We start from the raw sequence: 25,639 nt of genomic DNA, 5'->3' as shown, positions 1-25,639 counted from the left end.
CTCCTCTTCTGTCTCTCCTCCCTCCCTCCCTCCCTCCCTCCCTCACTGGAGCTGGTTCCCTATGCGGCCACAGGATTCACTTTGTTTTTGATCATTCTCAGACTCAGAGCTACACAACTTATCTGCTTCTCTACATTCTCCCAGGCCCAGAGGAGGAAAGCAGGGCCTTTCATTAGCCTTGCTCCGTGCCGCCTCCTCTGATGTGCTGAAAAAGACAATAGACAGATGGGGAGAGGGAGAAGAAAGGATTCTGACCAGTGTGCTTTTAAAAGCGTGTTGGTCCCAAGGCTTGAAATGGCTGGTTCACTGGCATACATTTAGTCATGGAGTTCCACCAATCGTATTACAAGGCCTTTTGTAGCCTTACAAGCAGAGACAGGCTGCACTGCCATGTGCAGATTTACAGCATTTAGCTTCTGAATCCAAGTTCTATAGAATAACAGCAAAAGCACAGCTATACCATGGAAGGGATACAATGAGAACAGATACTTTGGTAGTAAGTCAATGCAAAAATTCTACAAATGTTTTTTTTAACAGTACCGTATGCACCAAACAATACCGACCCGCTGCTGGAGGATAGTTGCTCTGACACATACACACACATACAGAGACATCTTCACATTAATGTATAACATTTCAGCATTGAAGGATGAGGGGTGATAACTTTGCACAATATATTTAGATTTTCTACATATTACTTCACTGCCATGACACCAACCCTAACCCTAAAATGTGAGGATTTGTTGCTTGCATCTGTTTTAGATGTAATGTCAACACATTAAGGAGTTTTTCAATATTTGAAGTCAAAAACATAATGGAGATGTCAATATTTGGAAAATAGAAAAATAGGCAAATAGGAAAAAATGAGTTGTAACATTGAATTTTTAAGGTTATCTCCGAATTTGCGCTAAAACCAAACCGACCAGAGTGTCCTTGAGCAATAATTCAACATTCAACCACAACCTCAGACGAGAGCGGTGCCTAACTAGCCGGCTCACGGTCTCAAACCACACGGAGATATGGAGATCTCCCCTTTAGGGAAATCAATCAGGTCCGTCAAAAAGCCAACATTTACCTTGACACGAATCATCAGACACTGTTTGCAAAGACCACAGCTCCTCTGGAAGCTTCTTTGTTAGCCCCTTATTAGCCGTTAGCCTGTTGAATAGCGAAGGCCGAGACGCAGAGGGACTTATCATTGTCTTCTGATTAATTAACAACACTGGCACTCTGTTTGTCGACCCCTGACTCCACCACCTCTTTCTCCCTCCGTCCCCTGTGTTGCTGCACGGCTTCCGTGTTCAGAGGCGATGATTTCGCCTGTGTGCTGAACTTAAGAACTAAATGGGGGAACATTCACAGGGAGTTCAGGACACAATTAGTGATTAGCAGACAGCCATGTCTTCTGAGGGCTTCCATCCTCCGTTTCATCCTCCCCTAACAAAGACGAGGGATCTTCAAGCAAAGGGAATAGCATATGAGGCTGTAATGCTCATGGATTTGTCATGCCCACATTCTCAGAGAGATCATACACTTCTGCCGGTTGATAAGAACACAGGGAGAAACGGACAGAAGTCGCTTTAATTAACAATAACGATCCCATCTCATTTTGGTTAAACTAGGCAGCGTGGACAGATAATAGAGAGCCGAGTTAGAGGTGAGAACAATGAGCCATTTTGCATATCCTTTTTTTTTTTAAATCACTCGTAAGAGGAGTCTTCTCAACAATGGCTGCGAAGGAGCTTTCAGACCACTTCTCTTTGATTACGTCTTATTACACGGAACACTTTTGGTTACAGATTTTTTTAGGGAAAAAGGGAGAATTATCCAAACTCATCTCCTGCATTTTGAATACACCCAGTGCTTGAAAAAATGGTAATAGAATTTGAAAGTTGAAACAATGCAACAAAAGACTTGTCCCACTGCAGAATGGTGTCACCCGTGTCCCTGTTAACCACCGCCGCTGCCAGTGTGTGTTTATCGCAGCGCACGGAGAAAATGGAACGTGATGGAGCCCCGATAGCTGAATCATCACTTTAACGCTTGCCTTCACAGTGGCTCCATCTCTAACTGAATCAATTAGGCTGTAATTAAAATGCTGCCATAGACAAATAAGAGGCGGGGGAGGAGTAAGGAGGGAGTGGGCAGGGAGAGGACACCACAGTGTTTGGACCCGGGCCCAAGCTACACTGGAGCAGCAAGGAACTCTGGATTCCAGTTTTATTAGAGAGCCACAATGGGTTTTCTGTTTATTCTTTGCATATGCATGGGTTTGCATAAGTGTGTACAGTAATACTATTTAGAGAGGGTTAGGTATGTAGATAAAAGCACCATAAATGATAATGTGCTACCTCTTTTAGTACACATGCAGAACTTATATCTTATATTTCTTAAGATAGTGAGAGTGTCTCCCTCCCTCTCTTCCTCCCTCCCTCCCTCCCTCCCTCCGACAGTAGCCCAGCTGAAGGACGTGGTCAGTGTGTGACACTCGAGTAAAAAGAAAACATCCTTGTAGGCTTATAGCCATCCTGCTGGTCTAATCCCCCGTCTGCCACATCCCAGTAAAAGAGCAGCTCTGGGGGCGTCTTGCATCATTCTTGTTCCTCATCACAAACTATTTCACCAAAGACAGCGGGGACACCTTACAACAGCTGCTCTCCAGTCTTAATCTGACACTACCGACAAAGAAAACCCTTCTTAACCTCGCACACAAATGTGCATGTGTGTGTGTAGGAGAGAAAGAGAGGGAGAGGAGAGAGAGAGGGAGGGAGAGAAAGCTACTAGTGGCCCCTTGTCATTTTACAGCCTTCACAGACCATCTGTGCATTAAAGAGCCGGAGTCCGAGCAAAGTATTTAAACGGCTTTAATGTCTTCAGGAGGACCATAACCTTGGTCCTGCAGGAGCCCAGATTGGGCATCACACCGAGGTAGGAGGGCTCTTAATGTACCAAGCAGATGACAAGGATACAGAGTTCATACACACACACACACACACACGAAGGGTAACTCAATCTGCAGGAAGTCACCCCCATATTTAGTTTTCCCTTCATCCACATTCCTCTGCCCTCCCTCCCTGTCCCCGCTGTCCCTCCTCCCCAAACAAAAAGGGGAGAAGATGTCAAAAATCTCATTAAAGTATAATGGCCTCCACCTGCTTTCTTTCTTTTCTCACCCTCTCCAGCTTGCCTGTCTAATGACCAGCTTGACAAAACCTGGAGGATACCCACAATGCACTGGACAACGACCTCAGTGGGCACAGTGTGTTCAACCGCAAAAACACACACAGAGACACACACAGCAGGCACACTAAAAGCACGCAACTGTTCCATGACATGTGTTCCCAGTATCAAACACAAAGAGACTCCTGCAGGTGCAGCGCCCCCCCCCCCCCCCCCCCCCTGTCGAGCTCATAAAGCACTCACGTCTGGGCCTGAACGGAGAAGGAAAGCTTCAACCATGAGGCTAAATCATCTATATGAGCCTCCCTGGAAAATCTGCACTCAATTTCTTTAAACTATTACACACACATCAGGTCTGAGGTTACGCATAAAGTAAATATGTGTCAACTGGCTATTTGTAACAGCTCCCAGGGGTCAGATTACGCTCTGGCCCGAAGCGCATATACGAGCGCCTCAGTCCGTCTGTACGTCTGTCGTCACCGCTTCGCCACACGCCCAACAAATCTCGTCCCGGCGCGTTTTCTCGATTTAATAACCACGGCAAAGGGATGTGTCTGTTCCCGTCTCCGTGACCGAATATCCTCACAAGAATTAGCCGCAAAACCGTGTAATGGTTCCAGCAGATGGCGAAGAGAGAATAAGGATTTGTGTTGTTATTCTGCATTATGACAGAGATTAGATTGTAATGTGAGAGGAGGGTGCAGCCGACACAAAGCAGCAGTGAGGGGAAGACAGGTCTTTGCAGCCGATTAAAAATAAAGTAAAACGCCGTGATCCAAAACTAATAAAAACAGAGCGAAAACAGAGGGCATGATTTAGGCTGAAAGGAAGAAAAAAAAGCAAAGGAGGCTGTTTTCCAGCTAATCTCCGTGAGGACGCCTGTCTGCTATCAGCCCAGATAACACTGCAGGCTGTGTGTCAGGAGATTTTGGGGTGAAAGGTACACAGGAAATCAAAACAATCTAATTCTGTTTGAGGGTGAAGAGGAGGCGAAAAACCAATGTATTGTCCGTCCCTATAGAGCGTGTTAAAAGAAATGGCATCTTTTATTCAGGCTCATGTGAGTCACCCCTTTCGAAGCGGACCTCTGTCCCCACATCGTTGGTGTGTGTGTGTGTGTGTGTGTGTGTGTGTCAACTCATTCTCCATGTGTTAGTAAAACCAAAGGCAGCTTCTGCGATTGATCCATGCTGTTTCGTATGAACGTGCAATAAAACGGGGGGTAAAAATTGATACCGGCTGTCGACTGCTATCAACTTCCAAGTTCTAAGTTTGGATGATGAAGACCATGAAGATGATTTTTCCGAATACAAAGCCTGCAGCTAAATAACAGCTCAGCTATAGGATTCGGAAGGGGGAAAAAAAAAAACCTAAAGCCTGTAACAGGGAAGCTTCAACCAACCAGAGCAAGAGAGGCTCATCGCACGGGGCCTTCTGGACGCCCGCCGGAAGAGATTTTTGAAAATATTATCCTGGAGAAAATTACAGCTCCGAACAATTTGTTTTATTCAGAATGCAAAGCCCTCGTATCCATTCCTCATGGTTTCTGGTTATCCCCGGAGTGGGCAACCGCCAGAATATGCTCTGAATGAGATGGGGACAAGGTGCCACTGAATAGAGAGAGAAGGGATCTGGGTCAGAGATACAAGGCTTAAATTTAAACGCCAGCTGCATGGCCGCAAATAAAGACACAGCAAAAAGCGTTTGGTGTATGGGCATGTGTGGGAGGAGGAGGTGAAGTTTTTTTATGTATCAGGTTTACAAAGGTTATAGAGAGACAGAACAAGTGCTTAAAGTGCGTGAGGATATTTATGAAACACAATAGCAGTCCAGGGCCGGAGCAAGAGGGTTGAGGACAGATCTGATACAGACATTCAGGACATGCACGGCTCCCGATGAGGTGCTGAAGGAGTACACGCCTTTTCTGGAAATTCTAAAAACAAAGTAACGACCACAGAGAAAATGTCCATTTCTCCTCTGAGAAGCTACACTGTTAACATGTGCATTCCCATAGAGTCTCCCAGGCACTGACATGTCCAAGAAAACACACCCGAACTCCTCAGACCTGTCTTTCAATTCCCATTCCTCTGTTTCTCTCTCACACACAGAAACCAGCACAACCACAGTCACACAAGCGGCAAGCGGGGGGGGCAGCCCGAAACCACCAGTAACCAAAACAAAGTACAAGGTCAGCAAAGCGAGCTCGCTGAGCAGAAACCAGCAGCCTCCCTGGCTTTCATTACCAGGATCAGAATCAGGAGAGGGAAGCAGGGACACATGGGACGATGCTATGTTTGCTGGCTCTGTTTATCTGTGCGAGTCCGACTCACGCTCCCTCGTGTGCGGGAAACAAAAACCTTCCAAACATCATGACGCCATCAAATGTTAATGCGGTTATCGAAACTTTAAATTGGGACAGAGTCCGACTGTATTTGTCTTCATGGCCAAAACGAACAATAACTGAACAGGAAATCTAAAAAAGAGGATTAAAACAGTTTTGTTCTTTTGTCTATACGTGCATGTGTGCGTGTGTGTGTGTGTGTGTGTGAGTGTGTGTGTGTGTGTGTGTGTGTGTGTGTGTGTGTGTGTGTGTGTGTGTGTGTGTGTGTGTGTGTGTGTGTGTGTGTGTGTGTATGTATGTAGTGATAACAGGCCCGGTGAAGCTTGACCTCTAATGGTGTCCTGAGTGTGTAAGTGGTAAAGAAGCTATCATAGCTTTAATAAAAAACCAAGCATAACAGGCAGCAGACCTCCTTAGCTACGAGTCTGTCATTCACACACACACATACACACACACACACACACACACACACACACACGATGAAACACCAATTAAACAAATTATCTTAACAATTTCAGTTTAACGTTAAACCGTTAAACAAAATCTCAGACACCACATCTCGTTCTGTAAAGTATGCAAGGCAAAATTTGAAGTAATCAAAAGTCCTGCTTACAGTTCAGGCTCATGTTGCACCAGCAAAAAGCAGCAGTGTCCCATTTTGATGTGTTTTTCAGCCATTAACTCTGGGAACTGGTTTCCTGGATACATAGAGAGCTAATCAATTCTCTCAGCAGGAACAATGTAATGTGTAGTACTTAATGTTTAACAATGAAAACGCTAAGTTGGTCAAAACTCCCCGATTTGCTTTTCAACAAGTGATCTAAATTAGCTTAACAGCTAATTAGAAGAAGATTATTAAAAAACAAAATAGTGGGAAAAATTGAGATGACTCATCGTTAGACGGAAAATGACTAAAAACAGAGAAATAATGAAACCACAAAAAAGCTGTTTTTGTTGAGCTCTTTTTCTTTCTTCACAATAATGAAATGGGAACAATAAACTGCAAAAAAAAAACAAAAAAAACAGCTGCTTCTATGTGGCAAAGATTTAACTGTGGTTTTCTTCTCAGTTTTGGTTTAGTCATATTTGCTGTGGCGGTTTCAATAACCACACAGGGCTTTTTCACTTTCTGTAATTTGGTACTTCCCAGTGACTCAAAATGATAAAATGTGAAATGCAACGCCCTCCTCCTCCCCGAAGACCTCCTGTCTAGATCCCGGCCTCCTCCTCATCATGGCCTTGGTCCTAGTTCTGTCCTTCCCATTATTCCCCTGATGGCTAACATGAATATATACAGTATATGTTCGTGTGTGTGCGTGTGCATGTGTGTATGTCCGAACGCGTGCGAGTGTGTACGTGTGCATGAATGAGTTTTCTGTGCATGAGTGGGTGTCATTACTCCTGCCCCCATCTGACGGTTTGGGGTTAAACAATGTTATTATTAAAGCCCTTCCAGAGTCGCTTCCTGCCTCCCTCCAGTAATACCCTTACCAACTATAAATCAACTGCATGAGACCTGGAAGTCACAAACGATGCTTGTGTGTGTGTGCATGTGTGTGTGTGTGTGTGTGTGTGTCTCTCTGTGTGTGTGTGTGTGTGCATGTGTGTGTGTGTGCATGGCAACAGCTGTGCTTTCAGATCCACGTGAAGACGACAGTGCAGCTGTGCAGTGTGTCATTGCAAAAAGACGAGCACCTTACTTTCGCAGGATCCCCCCCAAGAGAAAACAAATGATGAATGTGAAAGCACATGATGCTCGGGATGCGATTCAAGGGAATAACGTCATTGAATTTATGTTGCACGAGTCGATCGTGGTTTATTTGCTGTGATAATGCATCTGACTTCACAGTGGCTTCTTCTGAATAACTATAAAAGAACAAAGTGTGCAGGCAAATCACACAAATGCATCGATTGTCGGAGGTAAATTGAATCGGTAACAGTGAAAACAACCCTGCTAGACCACTGAAGATTAGTTTATGTCAGAGCTGAGACCCTGAAACAATTTCATCTCCCTGAAACCAAACCAGATAAATAATGCTCTGTGAAATAAATGGCTCCTGTGCAGCAGTGATGGCTCATTCTGGGATTGTTTGTGATTGTGTTGACACCCCCTGCTGGGCTGAAGACATAACTACCACACACACACACACAGAACCAGCTCACCACCAGCAACAATGTCCCATTTCCAGTCAGGCTTAAGTTAATACCCTTAAGTTAATGAGACACTCAAATCAAACCGATTCCTTCCTTCAGATGTAGTCATCACTCCAGCAAAAACACACATGGAAGCATGAGAAAGAAAACAACCCCCAAAAAATGTGCTGTACACAGTTGTGCTGTACATCAATATTCTAAAATGCCTCTGTCTGTGCACGTTAGCCTGTGTCTGAGTCCACACACACTTAAGAAAGAACGTCTAGACAGCCGTATCCACGCGAGTGTCTCTCATGGCTAAGGAGAGTGAGAAATATATACTGTGCAGCTGCCGAAGACACAGTCGACCCACAAAAGAGCTATTGTGCGCCCACAGCAAAACAATACAGCTTAGCTAAGCTATGAGAGAAAAAAAAAACATGGGGATCAATAGAGAATTGCAATTAGCCCACATTGGCAGGAGCAGTGCCAGATTAGACACAGGATGTCGATTCCATTTCCTGCACTATCGGGCCCTAAAACTTGGTCGGCTCACTGTGTAATTGGAGCATCGCACATAAACCTGGATAAGACGTTGTGGTGCAAACGTGTAGTAATGAAGACGGTGATAATAAAAGTATTGTTGAGGAGGTTGGTTAAAAATAAATCAAATTCTGGAGTGATCTGTTGTTGCCAGACGACGACAACAACAGACTTTAACAGAACCGAGTGGATCCTGATGAAGTTTCTGACTTTACTTCAATTTTTCTATACGTATAAATAACCAGAAGACAACACGACCTGGCAGAGAGAAAAACACGCCACCAGTTATTTTTCCTTTTACAGGTCTTAGCAGAGAGAGAGAGAGAGAGAGAAAGAGAGAGAGGGAGCTCTTGGATGTACACTGTACATCGTCTCGACAAAATGAGAAGGAACTGACTGGCCAATTAAAGGTCTTACCTTTGAGTATGCCCTGGCCTTGCAGTACATCCCTTGAAATCAGCACAGAGTAGAAGCTCTGAGAGAAGCCAGGTCGGCAGGGACCTCCGATAGCACGCTCCGCATTACTCCTCTGGAAGAAAGAGAATACAATGTGAGTCATCGATAAACATGGATTTCATTGATTTCTTGCTTCTCTTTGGCCCTGAACCCACGAAGAAAGGCAGCATATATATATATAACAGCAGTTAGCAGAAATGTGTTCAACAAGTTCAAGATCAGATATGGCCCTGGCTAAGCACATAATACTTATACACTCGGATAAAATGTGCTGTGTAACACACGCTCCATTAAAGCAGCCAGATGAAATAGGTATTGCCCTGAGGATTAAGTGAAGTGAATAAAACAAAGAAAATTGCATGAACGCAGCAGCATTTTCTCATTTTCTGACTGTGGGTCTCACGCCAGAATTAAGGACCCTGCAAACAATCTGCAGAAAAAACTTTGCACCCAACAATGTACATCACACACACACACACAGACACACACTCACACACACCAGTGCAGGGGCAGGCTGCTGTGTGTGTGTGTGTGTGTGTGTGTGCATGAAGGAGTAAAATGCAGCAGTTCCTCTCCTCTTGAAAGAGGAATAACGCAGTAAAGTATCTGTCATGTTTCCTGAATGTGTGTGAGCTCCGTGGTGTGAGTGAGGAGAGCCGGGAGACGGATGCTTGGCTCCTCGGTGCACCCCCCCCCCCCCCCTTGCCAGGCAGCCCACAGGCGCCCACTTCATCCAGCTCCTATCGATTCAACGATACGGAGAATTGTTGAAAAGCCCCTTACAACTTCAATTCGAACTTATTACTGGCTGCAGGGAAGCTTTATCAAATAGATGCGCTGGTGGAAATGAGAAGGAATTAGTTGAGCAGGCATCACCGTCGGCGATCGGATTGAGCAACATCTCTGAACTTGTCGCAGCCCGAGAAGCCGCAGCGATCCGGGGAGAGAAGCTCCGATCCGGATCTCAGAGGACGACGATGCTTCCTTTCACTTTTTTCTCCCTCTTTCCCTCACACACATATATAAATTAATTAGGGGACCAATTAGCGGGACTTGATGGGAAATAACCACCGACGCTGTGATGCTGCTGCAGCGGGACCGACGCCGGACTCCCTCCGACCGTACACGACTTTATCCAAAAGCTTCATCCAAACCCCTGCGCCTCACAACTCATCCGCAGATCACATGTGGGAGGAGGAGAGGAAGAAGAAGGAGACACATCTCACCCAGAACGTGTCCAGGAGCAGCGCGGCTGTGAGGAGCAGAGCGCGGTCAGCTCTCATGGTGCCGGGGGTCCGCGCGTCCAGGGGGGCTGCGTGCTGGATGAGGAGCCAGAAGATAAAAAAAAAAAGAAAAGAGGAGTCGGTGTGTAAATTCTTCTCCTCCGGTGCTGCTGCTGCTGCTGCTGCTGCTCTTACTCCCCCTGTTCTCCTGTTCTCTCCTCGGTCAGCCTCTCCTGTCACGTCCCCCTGTCGGTGCTCCGTGTGTGGTGCTGCAGCTCCAGTCCTCCCTGGTTATCTGGTTCTCTGGTTCTCTCTCCTCCGCAGGTGAGCGCTCCGCTCGGCACCAAGGCGCAGCCAGCGTCACTCTCCAACCCCTCCTCTCACCCCCCCTCCCCTACCCGTGTACGAGAACTCCCCACACACGCACTTAAAGAAAAACACTCGGATGAGACGACGCAGGTTCTCTCCTCTCACGCACGAACCCGATGTGCGCACCCCCTGCTGCGACCTGGAGGGGTTTACGCAGGTTTTTGTTTGGTCTTTAATGCGCAAAAGGAACATGGAAGAACACACGAACCATTAGCTCTGGAACTTCCACCACTGGTTTACTACCATCAAGCTCCAGCTACCTGAACTGTGCACACTTGAGCTTAATGCATTTTCATTAAGGTTTAAATAAATCTTTAATGTTTCCATTCCATTATGGGAAAGGCGGTGGACTAGTGGCAGAAACTTGGACTATGGGCAGAAAGGGTCCAAAAATCCAAGAGGATGCCCACTGCTCTGTATGTCTGACACCAGATGGGTTAAAAGCCCTTTCATGAGTGTGCCTGTGCATGTCTGTGCATGTGTGTGGGATAATAAAATGTATCTTAATCTTAATTAGCATTGCGTAAAAACTGTTCAGGCTGCATTTACGCAGTGAGGCTACACACCTCATGTGAGTATCATGTGACCTGCAGCTGATAAACAGGTGTTAAAAAATAACTTAAGCATGATGTGGCCACTCCCCTTTTATGTGCTCCATCTTAATCCCTATGAGCGAAGTTCCTGAGGGTAAATTCCTGAGGACACTGTGCCGTGGTAGAGACTGTGACACATTTGGATATTTAAGCCAAAAGGCTCAGTACTTTTAGACTTTATGAAACGCTTTTTCATTTCTTTAAATTTCATTGATTTCCATACGTACGGGATGTCAAAATAACAGTGTAATTTTGTATGTAAATCTCAAGGTTCAGCTTCTCTTGTTGTTACCTTCTTTGTTTTAATACATCATGATTTCCCTGGAAAGCAGGAGGGTATTAACACTAAGTTGATTATGCTGATTAAATCAAATACAGTGTCATTTAAAAAAGAAATCTTTTTAAAGTGCATATTCTTGTTGATCAAATAAAACACTTCACAAATATTACAGAGTGAATTAGTTTTAGTTTTTCTTGTTTGAATTTGTAGTTGTGTTTTGTGTGTGAGGCTTTGTTAGGACCACTGAAGGTTTCATACTAAACCTGAGCCAATGATTCCCTGGTTGTCATCATCTCTTTGAATACAATCAATGAACGCTGATGCTAACTAAAGTTCCCTATTAGCGAATTTAATTGATCTATAAAAAGTCATTAAAGTGTCTCATCGTGTCGACGGCTTCTCGACCTTCAGTCTCCCGACAACCAGACCCATGTGACATACTCAACACGCCGATAAAAAAAACACGAACTCGACATTAATCGCTGTTTTTATGATATGATTAACTCATCCTTAGCGTTTTTAAAATGTTTACATTTTTCTTCACACGTTTTTCCAATGTTTTTTTGTTTTTTTTAAAGATGAGTCTGAGTGATGAAATGCCATTAGCGAATCTTTGTGGCATGAAGTAATGGATGCACTTTTGAATAATAGATTTTCTGTGATATTGTGACGTGAGGACCACAATCTGAACCACCACAGTCTGCCACGCTGACTGAAACCACCGAGGAATCCATTTGACAGAGAGTCAGACCGAGTCAATGACAAAGACGCTCATGAATACAGACATGGACGGTGACTCAAGTGTGTTTTGATGGGATTGATAGGCCCCCGTGCGTGGTATTTGATCATCTTCATTTTATTTATGACATTAACTAAGCCAGTGTGTTCTCATTTTGCAGAGATTAATAGCTTGCCACTCCGACTCTCCGTTGATGAACTCACCAAATGCTCCTTTCACCTTTTTTCAACAAATCCAACATTGTCTCTGAAACTGGGAATATAAAAGAGAATTTTCATCAAAAGAAAAGCTGAGCATGGGTCAATTCAAAAGCGTTTCAGTGTGAATCCAAATGTTTCACAAAAGCTGAACTTAGTTCTCTTTCAACTCTGCTTTTTTTCTCTCTTCTGTCAAAGGATTGACGAGGCCACATCCAAGTATTACCCTGTATCTGTACTGTGTGGTTCAGTAATACCTGTTACTATCAGCAGTTTATGTCCCTGAACATTGTCTTGTGGCTCCATAAAACATGTCGCTGTACATAAAACTGCATAACATGGAGGTTTGCCATCTATCTGGCTTTTCTTAACTACTAATGATCTTTATGTTGGGCTGTTTCTGATAAGCAGAGCGCTCTTTGTGTCTGCTTAGTGAGCCAGTGGGCTCTAATCCTATCAAAAAATATGACTCTGCATTAGTGGGTGGCTGCTCAGCCAATTTCCTCTGTGTGACATGCAGGCGTTTTACCACCTCTCTCATCCCAATCCCTCGGCCCCAAGGATCAGCTCCAGCACTCCCAACCAAAGTCCCTTTTTATTCCTGATGGCCCCTGTGACATGGGGATGGTTTTGTTCTGCTAAATGCTGTGACTGGTGGGTTCTCTCTTTGTCACGCTCGCTCTGGGTGGTGTGTGTGTGTGTCCCACAGTTTGATTCAGTGTGTGGCGATATCAGAATCTCTCTGCACCATTCAAAGTGTTCGTACCAGTCAATTTTACCAAATACAATGTGATTAGCAGCTAGAATGACACTCAGTAGAGTTCATACCTTTTTCAAGTCCCATCAGTCTCCTTGCATCAAGCTGCACCAAATTTCACACATCTATAAACATACTATATGTGTGTATGTAGCCTAAACATGCCTGATTATTTTTCATCAAGATCCCTGTATTACTCTCTGCTAAAGCAAATGTTAAAATCTCAAAGTTAAAGAATGTGAAAAGATTTCCCCAGATCCACCCTCCGACTAAGATTTGCACTAAAATGTAATAGGGCATTATTCCTGACCACCGAATCCTTCCACCAAGTTCCCTGGACATTTGTTCTCTTAATTAGTTTTTTTGTTTTAATGAAATGTTTACCTTGATGGTTCGGTGGTGATGTGCTGGTTCACACACACAGTCCAGCCTGTCGCTCGCTTCTCTTCCTCCAACTCACTGCCGCTGTTTTACTCCTTGTACATTCTACTGCAATATTTAAAACACATGAACCAGGCCACAGCATATCCCTGTTGTGTGGACTCTTTCTATTGAAGAACAACACTTCCAGCAAGCTACTTTACCACATTGCTTTTCCTATAGCTGCTTGACAATTAAAAAGCTCCTGCTGGTTCGCCGGCGGAGAGCAGGAAACAGCAGGAACTGTGCAGTTTGCATTAGCAGAAGCTCTGATGCCGTTGTAAAGCAACTGGTTACCAGTGGAAATAAAACTAGTATCTGACAGTACAAAGAGGAGAGCAAACTAAAAGGAGGAGGAGAAGCAAAGACTCCAAACCACAGAGATTCAGTTCCGAGCTACAAAAGGAATGACAGCTGAATACAGAGAGACTTTTCAAACACAGCAGTCGCTCTCGTAACCAGAGAGGCAGCGCACATCGAGCATGTATGGGTTGTAAATTGTCGGCTGCAGAAGTGCTCACTATGACCTAATTCCTGAGGACACTGTGCCGTGGTAGAGACTGTGACACATTTGGATATTTAAGCCAAAAGGCTCAATACTTTTAGACTTTATGAAACGCTTTTTCAATTTCTTTAAATTTCATTGATTTCCTTACATACAGGATGTCAAAATAACAGTGTAATTTTGTATGCAAATCTCAAGGTTCAGCTTTTCTTGTTGTTACCTTCTTTGTTTTAATACATCGTGATTTCCCTGGAAAGCAGGAGGGTATTAACACTAAGTTGATTATGCTGATTAAATAAAATACAGTGTCATTTAAAAAAGAAATCTTTTTAAAGTGCATATTCTTGTTGATCAAATAAAACACTGCACAAATATTACAGAGTGAATTAGTTTTAGTTTTTCTTGTTTGAATTTGTAGTGGTGTTTTGTGTGTGAGGCTTTGTTAGGACCACTGAAGGTTTCATACTAAACCTGAGCCAATGATTCCCTGGTTATCATCATCTCTTTGAATACCATCAATGAACGCTGATGCTAACTTGATCGTAATTTTCGTTTTGATTTAACTGAAGTGCGGATGTTACGTTTAATTTTAGAAGTTTTCCAGGAGGTATTTAAAAAAAATAATAATAGTTGACAGTTTTTGTTCAAAGTTCAGTCCAGAAGTACATTGGTATTTTTTTTAAAAACAATCACCCACAGCATCCTCATTGATTGATGATTTTACAGCACAGCTCCTCCCGGTACTAACACAGACTTGCTCCTCTTGCTTTGAGTCTTTTGAAGTGCATCTGTATCCCTTTGTGGCGTCTTTGGTAAAGAAAAGCAGAGGAATGTTCGATGGTGTATGACTAAAAGAGAGGAGTTACAAATTTATCTCTATAAAAGATTACTTCCCGGTGCTTTTAGACATTTTCCCTGCCCTACTGCGCCTTTACCTCAGAAGTCAGATGAACTTTTAGAGTCCTTTGCTTGGGGATAGTGAATATCCTCTAATCACTGATGGTGCTTCCAGTTTTGGGGGGGGAAATGACTTTCAAGTGCCATATTGGTTTCATTGCTAAACTATTGTGTTTTGGAAAAGAGTTCCTCCCCAAGCGTTGATGGACAATTGTTCATGTTCTTGAATCCAGCTTGACTAAGCTAACAGGAAACAGGAAATTAACTCCTATGAGGACAGACAAAATTTTCATTTCATTTCTGCATAACTACAGACGCACACATTTTTCTTAGTCACCAGTCTGACTGTTGTCTATGTCTCCCTGTTGTCTGTGACAGAATTGAACCCGTCCAGACTTTGATGAGATAGAAAACCACCCCTGCTGAGAGTTTGCATCAAATCCACACTCATGACTCAAGGCCTTTATAACATTTAACACTTAAACGCGACATTGCAGATAAATAACAGTTGAAAATAATGATGCCTCAGTTTAGTTAACGCCTCCTAAGAAGAGAGCACACACACTATCTGAGACCTGGAAACAGCTGAATGTAATGCAGCCATCGTTAAGGTTTCTGGTTCCACCTGAGCTTGTTCACCAATCACAAGTTTTAAATGTCTGCTGCTCAGTTTGTCCTTATAAAATAATACATATTACATAAACTGCAGTCGGGAAACAAGTTCTGAGGTTTTTTCTTTGTGCACATTGGTAAGTTAGTAAATACAATTAATTCAAAGTCAACTTGCATAGTAAAAAGAGCTGGATTCCTCAGTCCGCTGTGTACAAAGGAAATGGCAATGCTGCACGGGTTCCTACACACAGCTGGAGATCATTTAAGTTGGATAAATTAACATAAAGATTAACATATATATATATATATATATATATATATATAAACGTATATAGAAATACACACATTGACATACACATATTCACACACACACACACACTTATAGGCACTTCAATTGACTTAAATGGCTCTCTCTGCAGTTTAGTGCAGTGCCCTTTCTGCACATCTGTTTGGATTGGGGTGTGTGTTTGCCCTGTGGTGATGCTGGTTGCAGCTTTCTTTCTGAACCTGTAAAAGGGACCTGCAGTGACTGAGTCACAGTAAGTAAAGACCAGCTGTGGAAGTCAGCCTAAGGAACCCGGAGGCCGCTGCTGCACAAAGAGCTGTTGGCTGAAGCTCGGCTCAGTACTCGGAACCTCCAACCGGAGGATTGGCTGCCGTGGAGTTCAGACTCATTGTTGTGAACCTACCTGTTATTGTCATGTCCAACCACACAAAGATTCAACCCTACACTTCCTTGGCCCTTCTTTCTCAGAGTTTCAGAAAACACATCAGTGTTAATATTGATATAATGTGTTTCAATAGCGTAGTTTCAAACTGGGCGGTGGACTAGTGGCAGAAACTTGGACTATGGGCAGAAAAGGTCTCTGGTTCGTCTCTGGTTCGACTCCACGGAGAAACAACAAAAAGACGAACCTGGATTGATCTGTCCAAAAATCCAAGAGGATTCTCCCTACCCTGACTAGTGCCCCTGAGCAAGGCACCTCACTCCCCCAACATCTGGCAGAGGTTAAATTTCCCCTTGCATGAGTGTGCCTGTGCATGTGTGTGGGATAATAAAATGTATCTTAAATAAAAAATTTTAGTGACAGTTCAAGAAAACATTTCTAAAACATGTCTATGCTCTCACAGTCGTCCTCCTCTAAAACCTGGCCTCAGTTTGATCTAAATTTGAATTTATATGTCAACCTATATTTTCCAGCTCAAATATTTATTGTTTGTTAGTACTGGATTCTCTGCAGGAGCAGAGTGAATTCTATATTTTCAGTATGCATAAGTTGGTTTGTAATAAAGGCAGCATTTTAATTTGAATGAGCAATCAAACCAGGACTCTTGACTAACTGATTTTAGAGCAGGAGCTGCCCAACATAAACAAATGGGCTGCGGTTATCATAACCTGTCAGCAGAGGTTCTAGGAGCTGGGAGCAAAGGGAGCATTGGGAGCACTGGGAGCCCTTATTTCCTCACAAAACAGCATCTATCTGCTGAACTCCCATTGAGGCCTGCCACTGCATTGTGGACAGGGTGCTTCATTATGTCAACTTGTATTACTGTGCTCAAAATACTCAAACAAACTCAGGCCCGGGGAGCAGTACACAGCCAGACAGCCTGGGTCTAATGGCAGTTAAAGAAAGCAGGGGAGACAGGCAGCATCGCTCTAAGTTGTCTTAGTATATTCTGAGGGGCCCAGTCATCTGGCTCTCCTGATAATGATGCTTCCATTAGCCACTGGGATGCCAGGGAAGTCCCATACATTAAATCATTAGGGATCTCTCTCTCTCAATCTCTGTCGGGGAACTGATCTGGTTGCAGTTTAGGTTTCACTTTTTGAGCTCCACTCCGAGGCCATTAATGCAAATTACCCTGAGAAAAGAAAGCCGGTAAAAGTGCAAAGGGTAAAAAAAGTAAAACCCACCGAGTGGGGTGCCAGTCTTTACAGAAGATGTTAAATGGTTCCCTCTTCATGTGCCACCAGGGACCTTCCTCTGGGTCTTAAAAGCTACTCGAGAGATGGAGACTCTCTTGTCACTAGCTGGACATACACGGCTGATATGTGTTCTTCTGGAGGACACGGATATGATCCCATCCTTTCCTTTCTGGATCACAGGGCCGCTGGGGTTTCCTTGTCCTGCCCCTGGTATCCTGTGGCATTGCCCATGGTTGACACATGGAGGCAGGGCTCTCAATGGTTGATGATGGATTCAAAGAAGTGTTGACAGCTGTGAAACAATGACCCAGATGGGGATCGGGGGGAGAATGTGAGCTTGGAGCAAAAAAAGAATACTATTGTTTGATTTCCCATCACTGATGGAGACGCAGTGGAAAGAAAATGCAGCTGGATGTCCCCGATGGCAAAGCAGTGGCATGGATTATGATATTCAGACATCACAGAGCCAGCTGCAAAGTGGTCAGCCGAACAATGCGAAGCAGCGGGTCCCACATCGTGTGAAATGCACATGGCACGTCACTGAGAATGGTCAGGGGAATGCAGCATTGTGCCTTTCAGACTTATTCCACTTTTAAATGAGTCATGCAAATCATGTGGTGTGTTTAAGTGCTGCTTCAAAGTCCTAATGTTTTTCTTATGTACTGTACAAATGGAATTGTCAAGTTAACCCAGAAAGCCCTGAACTAGCACTACCCCACGTGCATTAGGAGACAGAGATGAGACAGGACATCTGATATGAATACATGCTGCATGGTAGAGAGGGTTTTCACGTGCATCCGTCAATCACATGTCTCCCGTTAATGGAGCCGGACTGAGGCGAGTGACCGATCCACCCAAACTATCCTCAGTTCTCTTTCTCTCTCATTAACGAAAACCCAATCAGATATTGTTGTCAGTGGGGGTGCACGGAGCCGTGCAGGTGCTTTCATGTGCGGCAGACATGATGCATTTGCTATGTCCCGTGAATTGTGGGAGAGAAAAAAAAACGAGGTGCTTTGAGAGGAGAGATGTTAAAGTGATTCCTAGGCAGGGAGAATTTTGAGCAGCTACGGGAGGCACTCAGTGGAGATGCCCCTAAGGCTGATAGGACGCTTTGATCAGAGATGGAGGGACACGCCTGTTAAAAATCAGCAGCCACCCGTTCCCCCTCATCTCTTTGTATTCCTCTTTCTCCATCCCTCTTTCTCCCTCTCCATGTCTCTGTCTTTCATTTCCCTCTCTCTCTCTCTGTCTCTCTCTCTCTCTCTCTCTCTCTCTCTCTCTCTCTCTCTCTCTCTCTCTCTCTCTCTCTCTCTCTCTCTCTCTCTCTCTTTTTCTCTATACCTCTCTTCAACTCGTGCAAACACACACTTACCGAGGGGTCAGTGGAGCTGTCTTGTTTCCACCCATGCTTCAGCCCCGTCCGGCTCCCCAGGTGGCTGCACTGTCATGCCCACTGGAGAGGGCAGCGCTGGACAGATGGCCCATATGTGGAACCCATCATATCCCTACGACAGGCGGCGTTAATAAGCATGCAGTGCACATAACGTCCTGCGATATACATACTCTAATAAATCATACAAATCCAATCCAGATAGAAAGACAGAGACAAACACGCAGCCGCGGCTACAGACCTTATTGCAGCCAGATTCCTGTGCTGCTCAATGTGGTTTTTCAATTGCTTTGATTTCATGGCAGCATATTTATTTCTGAAAACACTTTCCCAGTGATTTGGTTTTGTGGTTCCCTTTATGTCTTTTCCAGGGTTGCTGCAGTGGGGGGATTCTCTGACACTGAGCAACAGTAGTGAGTAAATTATTCCATTCAATTATCTGAGCATTTGCTCAATATAAATACCATCTGGGTGCTTGAAATAGATTAGTTTAAGGCCATAGTAAATTATTAAACTATTCCCAGTGAACGAGTCCCCATTCCCCTTTAAATGAGGCAGACTTATGGGGTTCATACCGACCCTGTGGAGGTCTGAGGTGCTCGGCACTTTGAATTGTGTCTGCCTGGAACCCTGCGCCAGGATTCCCAACAGGAACATGAAAACAAGTTCCACCACCGCTTGACCCTCCACTTCTTTCTGCTGCCCAAACAGTTAACCCATTTCCCAGACTAACTGGCCTGGCCTAACAAGCATGAGGCCTGGAGCAGAGAGAAGTATGCTTGGAAAAGGCCCGAACTCCGGAAAGGGTGGGTTATAAAATATCAGCCCTCTGATTTTGGTACATTACTCCTGACCATAATGTATTTGGCAGGGGGAGCTCTCATGACCTCAATCATGCTGCTCCCTCGCACATGGACTCAGTCTGACAACAGACCTACAGCACAGTGTTTCTCATTTATTTGGCACACTCCCTCTGGAGGGCCAAATCCAAATTTGAACATATGGCTGCCCTGCAATGTGCAGAAACCGCTACCCTTTAGCTCGCCTGGGCTCAGTGTTTGGGGGCTTGGACGACACTCCAGCAGCTTTCAGAGGACTTTTAACCATATTACGCCCCGTGAAGCATTAATAAAATGTCCTTGCCAGGGACTTTTTCAGCACCTTGCCAGTTTTTCACAGACAAAGATATGAACCTTCATAGCAGAGGACAATAACTGAGCTAAGAGTAGTGAAGGAAACACCTAGAAAGAGTGGAATACTAACTGAATATTTACTTCTGGATGAACCAAGATTATAAGGGTGTCTTGTGCTTTCAGTGGAAACACAATCAAAAAAGTTGGAGATTTTTAATATGCACTGGCATGCATTAAAAAAAATGTTGTTCTTATTTTATGAATATCTCTTGCGTGTAATCCTGCAGACAAACAAACCAAACAACAAAAAATACATTGACAGCAGCGAACACATAACCTCTTAGGCAGTAGTAATACATATCTGTTGTTCTGGGGAAGTTGATTAATCAATACCAATAAATCAAATCCCCCTATTTTTGCTCTTTCTGCCACCACATCCAATTAGTTAGCAGGTACCTTGAATGAGACACTCAGATAATCTTTCACTTTTCTTTACCAAACGCTTCTCACCACACACGACCCTTCATCACCCTTCCTCAGCAGATCATAAGGCTCAGGTGTCCCCGAGCTAGGCCCTCTTCACCACCCGATCTCCCACTCATCACCTGCAGCTATAGCATAGAAACGAAGCACAGTAACAAAAGCGTTGTTACCAGCAGTCTGCGAACCCAGGGCTGAGACACTTCATCAAATGGCACCTCATCAAAATACACTTTGAAAAGAAAAACAACTTCCCTCCTATCTAACCGCCGATCGTCAGAGCCATTTTTCAAAGACCAAGTATAATGGAAATTATGAAAAGGCAATTTCACCCTTGGGTAGAATTAGAGCAAGTGAATGCAACGCCAGCGTTGTGCTGTATCATGTTGGGCTGTAAACACTGAGACACCGAGCTGTAAGTTGTTGACACGTCTTCTCGGTGTCTGTCCCCCACAGCACCGAGGAGTCCACAGTTCAGAGAGCAGAGAGAGGGGCAGGGCTACAACTCAAAGCTCCTTTTATTTGTGTCAGAGTGGAATAATGTCCTCCCCCCTCCTTTCCCCAAGTCTGTCCTCCTGTCTTCTTCGTCTTCTTATTTTAAACCAACTCAGTTCTATTTGTTTTGATCTTCCTTTACACCCACATCATCGACGGACGTCTGTTCAAGCTGTGCTGCTTTGCATTTGTTTAGAATTGTCACATGAAAAAAGATTCTCCTGTCCATTATACGACGGTAATGCATCTTGTTCTATCTTCGTCTGCACTGAAGGATGCGTATGAAAAATCAATGCAGGGCCATTATGGTGATGCTGTCTTTCGGTGGCAAATGGAAGGAATGTGATTTTATTCAAAAGGAGTTTGTGTTTTGACTATTTCACTATGTATGTTTTCATTCTGACTTATTTTTAAAAAAGCTCAATTTGACACAGCAAAATGATGAAATAGAGAAAAAAGGGGGGAATTTAACAGTGTTCATTTTTACCTCCTTTTCAAACTGCACACTTCGAAATGATGTGTTGACTCAGCTCAGTAATTGTTGTAAATTTGTGAAAACACAAAAGTGTAATTCATGGCAGCTGCGCTGGATTGCTGATTGTGTTTGGATCGCTGCAAAACACAAACGCTGCGGCAGTGCAGGAGGCCTGTGTTGTTTACTGGAGTTTGTTCCTTGTAAAAGTTTCTTTGTAGAAGTGTCAGCAATTTAAAAACTGTCATTCCCAGAAGCTCGAGTGAAAGAGACTGCGAGTTTGGGCCACAGCTCGGTGGCGACAGTGACGACCTCAGAATATGTTGATCCAAACACTTCTTTGTGGAGGTGTAAAATGTTAGAAAGGCAGCGTCAACAAATATATATATCGCAGGAAATAAGGGGAAAACACTGATGCAGCACAAATACACAGATAGATTACTGACCACAGCTGAGCTTCACTGAACAAACTCTGATGGGCTGCACTTGTTTCCCCGGTGTTCAAAGTCCTCAGTGTCCATTCATACACCTGGATTTGCTTTGTGCTTCACTTCTTTCAGTTTGCCTGTTTTGTAAGTTTCTTGGATTTCCTCGCTTATGTTTGTCTTTCATTCAATATTTTTCCTGCACCTCCTGCTTGTCATGTCTGCATTTGGGTCCTGATCTGCAAAACAAAACTGAATGAAGGAATAAACGAAAACCAAAAGCTACACCACTTATCCTCTGGAGCCAATCCCAGCTGATTTTGGGCAAATGGTTGTAAATATACACGGATATACAAAGAAACATTCATGTTCATATTCATACTTTCAATTTAGTCTTGAATGAATTATAATTTTACCTTAATTTGTTTTTCATATTAACTATCTTATTTAATAGTTTCTAACTCTGCTATACGAGGCTGTTTTACAGAAAGTATTCTGAAGTGGACTTGATTTCAGTTTTGATTTCAGTTTTGGCTTCCATCCTTCCATCCCAGTATGAGGAAAAGAGGTAAAATAATAGTCTTTTGCTACAAACACAATACAACTACACTTATAACGATGGTCAGAGAACATTTACCTCCACCAGGACTCTCGCCACGTTAAAGAACGTGACAAAAGTCCGTTCATGTAGATTCAATCCAAAAATGAATGGGGTCATCCTCCATAACACCACAAAAGTGAAAACAAACCTGCAACAATGTGAACTTATTTTCCAACAGGTGGAGGTTGAGTTACCGTTGTTTGTGTTGCTCAAAGCAATGAAAAGTCTCCCCTGACATTGTATTGGTATTCTGATTTTGTCTCTCAACATTCAAACTTTCTTTCTTATTTTCCATTACAGCAATTTTCTTTGAGTCAGCGGGCATTAGATGAATTTTTGCCGGAGGCCCTTCCACACAACTCGTCTCAGCCCTTCTGAATATAAACGCCCTCTGAAACTAATATAAACATAACCCAACAATCCCTGCATGTTAGGATTAGTTGTCAATGTTATTTCAGTGAATTCTCCAACTCTCTTGTCTGCATAGTGAACTCTCCCGAGCTGCGTAAAACCTTGGGCAGCAGCATCACGCCATGTGTCTAATTTCATTTACCCAGCTCTCCAACTCCGATTTAACACGCCTCAACTTCCTGCTTTTATCCCTGCATCTCCTGCTGGGGCTGTTGGATTTGTTTATCGGCAGAGCCATCTGAGGCTTGGCAGCAGTGAGACTGCTGTAGTATTTATGTCAATCCCTGCTCCACACTAGGAAATACACACATACAGTAAAGTATCACTATGTAGTTTTCTTCATTGCAAATAACGAGTGACATACCATAATACTAAAACACCACTTCATTAGGCGTTTCAGTGACTCCGGGGTCTCGAAGGCCCTGAGAGGAAACCACAGGACGCTTTTTGTAGATTCACTCAAAGTTCAACTAAGGACACTTGTAATGGAGTCCAGTGTTTCCCATCCAGTGATTTAATTGTAGCTGGCGACCACAATATCGATATTGACCGCCACATATTGATTCTCTGTTTTTCTATTATTTCAAATGCGTATTTCCCTGTAGAGCTGCACACAGTATATCCTTGAATAGCCCCTCCTCTGTGGGCACCATAGACGGATGACATGATGGCTCCCCAAAAGGGACGCCGGATTGTCCCGTACGCCCCCTGGTGGCTGACTGCAGTGCAGAGTCATATACCCTTCCTCCTCCATGTCAGAGAATGGGACTAAAGAGTCAAAATACATATAACATAAACTGGATTGTTGTCGGCTTTTCCACACGGAGAATACAGCTCGAATAACTGCTTGTGAATATTAACTACTTGTACAAGTGGATGAAGATGTTGAATCTTTAACTTTTCACTGTTAGTGCAAATACCTTCTGAACCACAGGTATTGGTACCTGTGTCCCCTACTGCGACAAGTCAAAGTTACTGCTGTGAAAAAGCCCCATTATACGGTCTCATTTAATAAACTAGAAAAAAGATAAGGGAGGAAGTTAGACGTGAGAGCACAGACGTAGCCATCGAAAACTTTAGCAAGTCTGAAGTTACGATAAGTGGATGTTGTCCTGCAAGATCAGAAACTTCCCCATAGAATGGTCACAATTAGTTTTCTGACATTATATTTCTTTAATACAGAAATATGTATTTCAGTGACAAGGTTGTATAACAATATGTATGAGATCGAAATATATTTCGTTATTTGACTCTAGAAGCCAGTTTTTAGCTGGAAAAGCTTATTTTGTGCAGTTTTGTCACCTCAAGGTGGCTGATACTTTGAATACTATGAATACTTTTCCACTACAACCCTGGCTCAGATTTGATATATCCTTCATAAGCTGCCTCCCCTCATACTCATGCGCATACTTGTGTGTGAGAATGTATTTGCACGTATTGCACAGATCTATCCCCATGAATTATGCATGTTGTGCAGTTTAAGGGCACTGCCAGTGATTTTACACTTTGTTGGATAGCTGAGAGAAGTTGAGCATCTGGAGCTGGCTACTTTCCCTGTCAACTCTGCATGCCCATTCCTGCATCTCAATATCTGAATGAACTCCTCCAAAGACACGGATGTAACACACATATATATACGTGTATAAGATAAACTCTTATAAGCTGACCAATAAAACTGCAAATCGATTTCAAGCCTTGTAAAACTGCAACAAGGTGCAGCTGAGCTCTGTTTACCTCGCCAAGATAATCATTATACACTAAACAACCCCAGTCATGCTAATGACTAATCTGCAATTAGACTAATTAATGCGACAATTAGAAAACACTTCTGTAATTATATTTGTTTTCCCACAAAACATTTGCACTATTAATTATCAGAGTACGTAGCGAGTTGCAGAGGTTATTTTAGAGAATGCAGTGAAAATAAATAAACTTGAAAGTGAAAGTGTACGTACACACATGTAGTTTTTGTGTGGGTGTATAGCCTGTAGGTTTAAAACATTGGAGGGTTATATTGTTTCAATTAGAGGAAATGTGTTTTCCTTCCTTCTCCAAATACTTGCTATCCGGGCATGGTGCAGTGGTTAAGCCCAGTTGTGGAGTTTGCATGTTCTCTCTGTGTCTGTGTGTGTTTTCCTCGTGGTTCTGCAGCTTCCCCACACAGACCACAGACACAGATTGGATTTACGTCCATATTGACTGTAGCTGCGAATCTGAGAGGTTGTTTGTCTCTGCGTAATTGTGATGTTTCAGGATAATTTCATGGCAAATCGAGAAATTCAGAAACACTCACCAGAAGCCCGGCTCTGTTTTGTTGTCTCTGACAGAGTGAGAGCCGACTGATCAGCTGTGCTCGGGGTCAATGATGTGTCTCTTTGTCGTGCTTGTGGTGCGATTAACCCGTCTGGCACCTGTAACTCTGGCTGAACTCAGGTCAGTCACACTATTGGCAGTGATTGTTAACCCAGCTGGTGACTGTGAATCCAGTTACTTTAACACCTGCACTTGGATCAGTTAGACTTATTAGTGCACGGCAACCCCCCCGGGAAGCTGAACTTAGGTCAGTTGGAGAGGTAGCAGCAGACAAAGACCTGTTTCCTTCTCGGTGCTGTTATGTAGCCTCGACACTTAGTTTGACCCTCGCTGTGAGTTAGATGTGTGTGTGTGTGTGTGTGTGTGTGTGTGTGTGTGTGTGTGTGTGTGTGTGTGTGTGTGTGTGTGTGTGTGTGTGTGTGTGTGTGTGTGTGTGTGTGTGTGTGTGTGTGTGTGTGTGTGTGTGTAATTCTCAGCGTTTGATGCACTGAGCACTTTTTGACACTAGAAAACAGGTTTGATTCATTTTGATCCTCAACTGCAATGCAATGCAATGCAAAGCACAAACACACACACACAGAAACACACACACACATTGTAATTATAGAAATGAGCGATGACTGTTGCCAAGAATAATTAATGTAAAGGCTACAGTGAAAAACCTATGAGCTCCTGTGTGTTTGTTAGTGCATACATATCAATCATATATGTGTGGGATTCATGGTCCTACCCAGACATGTTTTG

At 43.6% G+C, this 25,639-nt stretch overlaps 1 protein-coding gene across 2 annotated transcripts in view; it reads right to left on the bottom strand.

The window, feature by feature from the left end:
• Window positions 1-9,936, bottom strand: part of LOC133004892 (cadherin-4-like) — a 222,935-nt gene extending 212,999 nt beyond the window's left edge. The window contains exons 1-2 of one of the 2 annotated variants that reach the window (XM_061074446.1): window positions 9,880-9,936; window positions 8,595-8,726 (exon numbers count right to left, since the gene is read on the bottom strand). In XM_061074446.1, the coding sequence (XP_060930429.1) occupies window positions 8,595-8,726; window positions 9,880-9,936 (189 nt within the window). The remainder of the gene's footprint in view (window positions 1-8,594; window positions 8,727-9,879) is intronic. The other variant, XM_061074447.1, reaches the window with a different exon arrangement.
• Window positions 9,937-25,639: the final 15,703 nt, after the last annotated feature.

Source organism: Limanda limanda, chromosome 7 (assembly GCF_963576545.1).
Source record: "Limanda limanda chromosome 7, fLimLim1.1, whole genome shotgun sequence".
In the NCBI taxonomy this organism is placed as follows: Eukaryota; Metazoa; Chordata; class Actinopteri; order Pleuronectiformes; family Pleuronectidae; genus Limanda; species Limanda limanda.
The sequence above is the reverse complement of the archived record's forward strand: the minus strand, read 5'-3'. Positions and strand labels throughout refer to the sequence as shown.